Source organism: Chelonus insularis, unplaced genomic scaffold (genome assembly GCF_013357705.1).
Source record: "Chelonus insularis isolate UGA/USDA-ARS -01 unplaced genomic scaffold, ASM1335770v1 contig_24_pilon, whole genome shotgun sequence".
Lineage (NCBI taxonomy): Eukaryota > Metazoa > Arthropoda > Insecta > Hymenoptera > Braconidae > Chelonus > Chelonus insularis.
In genome coordinates this window covers 1,771,484-1,778,133 of record NW_023276446.1, presented here as the reverse complement: position 1 = coordinate 1,778,133, position 6,650 = coordinate 1,771,484, and the positions used below count along the sequence as shown (strand labels likewise).

At 26.7% G+C, this 6,650-nt stretch overlaps 1 protein-coding gene across 3 annotated transcripts in view; it reads left to right on the top strand.

Moving 5' to 3' along the window:
* The first annotated feature begins 1,752 nt into the window (after positions 1-1,752).
* The window catches only part of LOC118064717 (scavenger receptor class B member 1-like), a 34,287-nt gene continuing 29,389 nt past the window's right edge, over positions 1,753-6,650 (top strand). For all 3 annotated transcript variants that reach the window (XM_035079525.1, XM_035079526.1, XM_035079527.1), the window contains exon 1: positions 1,753-2,038. In XM_035079525.1, coding sequence (XP_034935416.1) covers positions 1,912-2,038 — 127 coding nt within the window. In that variant the 5' untranslated portion in view covers positions 1,753-1,911. The remainder of the gene's footprint in view (positions 2,039-6,650) is intronic.

Sequence of the window (6,650 nt, the reverse complement as noted above, 5' to 3'; positions counted from 1 at the left end):
AGAATTTACTGTCCGTGATTCATGCCACAAACTTGTAAAGTTGAATCAGATAAAAGTAGTGAATAGTAGACACACGTCATGGAAAGATTTATTACAAAATCCTGAATAATTTTAAGAGTGACATTTTTCAACCAATAAGAAAAAAGTCACTCACTTTTCGATATATTTCGATTATTAGTTCACTCCACATATCCATGTAAATTCATAAATACGATCAGAGTTTTTTAATAATCTTCAAAATTGTGTAAAATCCTTTTTTAAATCACTAATAAATCTCCATAATTTTTTTTATTTATGATAGAAATCGTCTTGTTATTATAAATGATCGTTACATTATGATAAGTGTCTCATTATTTTCATGCAGAAACATCAATGCAGATCTGAATTATTTTTTACGAGTGTTGGTAGAAATACATGTTACATAGATGGTAAATAAGCCCATAGACGTAATCGAATTTAATATTGAATCATTTGTAGAATGTAAACTAAAACAATTTCGGGTTATCAAGATTAGTTGTGACAACTCATGATAAACTCATACAATACCGCAGAGACACTGAAGACGAGGCCAACTGTCTCGCGAATTACCATAAGACTTGTTTGGGAACTCCGATGTTTCCGCCTGTTTACATCTTCCTCAGAATAATGAAAGTGCTTCTCTCTCCTTCAACTATGAGTTTTGATACATGGTTGTGTTGAATATGGTAATTTTCTTTATTTCGCCTTCAATAACGAAAGTCAACACGATTTTACAAAATATAAAATCCAAATCTCTGGTTTATTTTCATTGTACTCAAGAGTATTAATCATTTTGATCGAAAAAATTTATAGGCTCTACAAAAGATATTTTAAATTAAATCATTGGAATATATGAAAAAGCTTATTAATAATAAAATATTTGTTAACTTAATTAATTTAATTGATACAAAAGAATTTAAGTTACAATTACCTTCAACTAGTTCTGTTAACTAACACTATGTCTCTGAAACTTGGAAAGCCAACAAAGTACTCAAAGCTTAAAGGATTACACGAGCACTTTCAGATTGTAAAATAATTCAGTTAGACAAGAGAGATATATATCGCAATGAGGATTAGTTTGAGAAATGAACAAAGATTGATTGTATCCATTTATAATGTGTTCATTAAATGCACTGACGGATTTAGAATATTTGTAAATCATAATATTCAAAAATAAATAAGTAAACTACTTAAATGATACTACCAGACAACTACTTAATCTTATGGTACATGAACTTATTAATTAAGAAGAACGGAAAGTATAATCGTAGTTCATTTTGATTATGAATGAGATATTCGAAAGAAATTCGGCACTACTATTTACGATATTTGTTAAGTAGAATTATCGGCGTCTGTTAATCTGAATCACCTAACTTTGTTTAAGTATAATGTAAATTAAAGTATTGTTGTTTGTATGGTGAATATTATACTTTTTGCTATTAAATATTTTTTGTGTAATTAAATTAAAAAAAAAAACAACAATAAAATTACGGAAACTGATCGATATCACGAATTTCCGTTGTTAGATAGTAATAATTACATAAGATGAGACAAGCTCAAATATCTGTATTCAGTATCTGACACTTGAGAAATTTACCCTCAGACCTAAATAGATAATAGGTCGCTGGTATCGTGACTCTATATCCCTCTCCATGTTTCTCTTTTTACAACTTACGCCTTTTTCTTCTTTGCTTATCAATTAATGAAACATGCTGACAGTTTATATTCGACATACCATCATTATCAAGAAGTCTGTCTGAAAAATTAGTTCTTCAACTTCAACAAAACAATTCCATTGATTCTAGATTCATTTTTAGTGAGCTTTGTTTATTGCGTGAAGTCCAAGTGATCGTGATACTACTGTGTAGAAGCAGCTAATACAAGAATTTCTTCATGGGGACGTTGATCATTCTAAACATTTTGGCTTTCTTTGTCAATCTAGTGCGTTTGAATTCTAAATCTAATCAAAATTTTTTCACTATTTTAAGAACAATGTTTTGTTACACAGGATCTTCTGTCCGTAAGTAGCTCATTATTTTTTTTTCACTTGAATATTCAAAAGAATTAATGCTCAATTTAGATAAATAATCTCTTGAGATTTACTACAACCAATAGTGTTTAAAATAATCCTGTTAAACAAGAACAAATTTAAAACACTCCCAGTGTAATTTAATTAGCAAATCATTGAAGTCTACTAATCGATGATTTAATATTGTGTTGATTTAAACTCGTCTTTTTGTAATCGTTAATAATACGTTACATCAAACACTTTTTGTGTATTATAAAAGTCAATTTTCCAATTAAATATTTATAATAAATAGTTCAATAATTTTCACTAAAAATAAGCTGTTATCTATATATTTATCTAGATATCAGTATATGATCGTATATGAAAATCTGATTCATGAATGAAACATATATGATCTTATACTGATTGTATATGAGACATATATGAGTTTATAGGTTCCATATAAAATTCATGTAAGATCATATACGTTCCATATAGAAACCAAATAAGGCAAATTTCCCATATACGATCATGTAAGAATATTTTTTCCCCGCCACTGATATCTAGATACATGAAACAACAGATGGTAGAAATGACAAAGAAGCTTTGAATAAGTGATGATTATAATACAGAGTCAATTAAAATCAAATATATTTACATGAAAGAGTAATTCAATTTTATGGCCTAATTAATTTATAATATTTTCAATATTAACAAAAAATCACAATAAAATCCATAAAATTATCTAGATAATAACAGCAAAAAATTCACAATTAAATTTTTTTATAATTAAAAAAAAACTTAATTAATGAATAATAGATAACAATGGATGAATTGCATTATTATTTTTTCCCATAGTGTAATTATTATGATTATATGGTTAACCACTAAAAATACATAAACACTTCATAGAAAATAAATTAGCATTAATTAATTTCACATAATCGAGTTATTCAAGTTGGAAATCAATTAAATGATCTATTATTCGTAGAAGATACTCTATAATATCAATCTATATATTAAAAATCCCAATAGACAATTTTTCCTCATCAGCAGAAATAAACATAAATATTTGTTACCTTGCTTTATCAGCAAGAAATCGATAAATAATTACGTGACATAGTTTTTTTTTTGAACAGCTTCCGATAAATAATTGTTTTCGAACACGATAGGTGCAAATTAAAATGTAATTATCCTTAAAAATGACTTAATGCGTCACTACTAGATACGTATGATGTTCAATCGAACGGAAGCAATCGGAAACTTGCTAATTGTAACTCTAATAAGAAAAATCATTCATGAACTTTTTGTTATTAGAATTTATTCCAATACTTAATAATTATCGGTGATACACACAGTCTACTTATGAATTATTTTTTTTTTCCTTTTCATATTCATTCTATTCTTTCTCCAGTGACATTTATCATTATGATGCTAAAATGTCATTGAAAAAATTTATAAGTTTTTTAAAACAATCATGATATCATCATCAAGTGACAAAGAAAATTCGAGATTAAACATGGAAAAATCTCGTCTTTCTTGATGAACAATTAATTATGTCGTCATTACACCTTTGTGCGACTTATTATCTAAGAGAATATTGATGCATCAAATTGCTACAAGTTGTTTTTATGAAATTAATTAAAAACTAGTTATCTTTTTATCAGATTTATCAGCTAGAAAAAAGTTATTGTACAAAGTAGAATTAATAATGAAACTTACAAAAAAATTTGGACTTGGAATCTAACTAAACAGCCATAACAGCCCCCTTCCTCACCTTCTAGCTGGTTATTCTTGTAAAGAAGAATTCAAAATAAATCGCTCTGACGTCAATAAACTTTTGAGAACTCCATATATTAAACACCCAATGCAATTAAAAGACCTGTTTTAATGGGCTTTTTGTTTTGTTTTATTTCTTACATTCTAGGACGATCTTTTGAACAGGATCATTTATCTTCTCATATATATACGTAAAAGGTTCAAATGTTTCATTAACTATCACTGCAAATTTTAAATTTGGAATTGTTTTATTTCAATGCACTCAAAGTGTTAATTAATTAGTCGTCTATGGATATTAAATGGATATTAAATTTACATTATAATTGTTCTCTATGTTATTAATTTTATAACTCCTTTTTATACTCAGTACCATCCGATTAATGTACGTAACAGCCTTATTTCCGTGTTTTTTTCCAGTAGAAAAATGCTGCAAATAATTTATTCTAATGCTTTAACTAATTCCATAAAACTTTCAAATAAATTTGAGGTTGGGTCTTCCAAAAATATTTATAAGTGTTGAGGAAAATGATATACAAGGAGAAAGACAAAGTTTGACAGTATAAGTGCAGTAATAATTGCATGATAAATTATTTTTTAGTGGAAGGCTCATGACGAAGACACCCGCCATGACACCTCAAAATTCACTATAAAATTATTTATTCTATTACTTCATATTGAAACACTTGAAGTGCATTAAAATGAAACACTACCATTTGCTTCGTAAAATTTAACTTTGATTTAAAACAAAAAATTTAATATTCTTCATGCATTAGTAAAACCGGAATTTACTGTTTGAGGACATTCACATTTTCACAAACTTTTATTATTTGTTATTTCTTTATCGCTTTTACGATAAAAGTACGTTGGGATTTATTATGCATTTTACAACAACATAACGTCATAATTTATTACAGGAGAATTAAATAAATGATCATTGTATAATTAGTACACCAATATTTTGTATAAAGTACTTTTTTGCTTAAATTTCCGCATTCTTATAATTTATTGATTCTCTAATTGATTGTAATTAGTAATGACAGGTAATACTTTTTTTTAATCGTGAATAATTTTTCATCAAAGTAGTAGATCGAATATAATTTATTGATCTAGAAAAACTGAAATGATGTCTTGTAAAAATTAATGTTAGAAGATAAGTGATAATAATATTCTGATGCAAGAAAAAAATTTTTTCTTTTTTTTAATGCTATCATATTTTCAATTAAATATTAACTATTGATTGGAAAGTGTTTCTGTATTTTTATTAAGATAAAAGATGAAATACTATTAATTATGTTATTTATATTGTAAATAACTGAAGATAAAAAAAATTTTTATTGAGGATATATTTTTTTATCAACTATTCACTAGCTGTTAAAAGCTTGGCGAATATCTTGATTTACAATCTTGTGAAATATCGATATATGCCTCATAATATGCATATAACATCGTGAATCAGATATTTACGAGATGTGTAGACTTGACTGATTAAAAAAAAAACCATGGTCGTACAATTCTACATCAACAACTTCATATTATTTGTTATCAGTAATTTTTTATTATTATTAACAAATGCCTGTTTCTTTTATATGCAAAAAAGAATATTTTTATTCTACATTCCTTCAAAAATATTTTCACATTTCTTTACTTTAGTTGCCACTAATGAGGAACTGTAATAATAATAATTTAAAAATTAAAATGAAACAATTAAGTTCTTCAATTTTTTTTGACATTAAAAAACAATTGAATTAATTTTGATAAACAATTAGTAAACAAAAGTTATAGCAATAATTAATAATAATAGTAACAATTTAATAATAGTAACAAAAATTAATTATTTAATATTATTATTTGCATTTGCATATAAACCCATAGACACATTTCCTTTAAGATGATATAAACACACTTCTAGTTTTTAAAAAAAAATTTACTAAAAATTTGAAATTCTTCTTTTTGGACTCATTAAAATAACTCCCCCATGACTGGGAAAGTTAAAAAGATCATGAATAATTTAAATCAACAAACATTTAAAAATATACAACCACATTTTATATACCTAAAGTTCAAATACATTGCTAGATGTAAAATATCACAGACTATATATTTACACAAATATTGACTATGATAATATTTAAACTCAACAGAAATTACTCAATGAAAAACAGAGTTTATTTTCTCCAGTTTTTTTCTAACACGTAAAACCCCAAATAAATAGAGGCTTTCAGAAGCTTTTTGTTAGGTTGTCTATTGACTAATACTACTTATTACTTGCAAAAATGGAAAATAAAATACCGATGATGTAATAAAAGAAAAGAAGATTTCTAAGAATGTTTTATCTCTTATTTATAACAGAAATTCTTAGTAAGTTTGAGTTATAATAAGAGCAAAAAAAAAGCCTTTTCTTACATCAGAGATATACAAAAGTTATGCTGCAGCAAGACAGCATTATGTTAAAAGAAGATTATATTATTGAGGTAATGATTTAGAATTAGAGCTCCAACATGACAGCTCGTTTGTGTAATCATGTTGTGTGATTAGGAAAATTTACCTAAACATGATCTCCATGATGGACCCACCTAAGCAGGTACACTTCTTGCCCTTTTCCCACTCCTAAGGTACCTAAACCCCACTCCAACTCATACTTTAGGATAAATAGGACCACAATGATCACTCCAATTATTTAAGTTAATGTGTAGGATCATCCTTGAACCTCCTACAATTTTTGTAAAAACCTTCTTTCTTAAAGAAAAGTTGCTTTTAAAGTAATCGTCAGTACCTTGACCTGGATATATAACACTGAATGGTAACACCATTTGATGATCAATGCTGACCCAATCATAGCCCTATC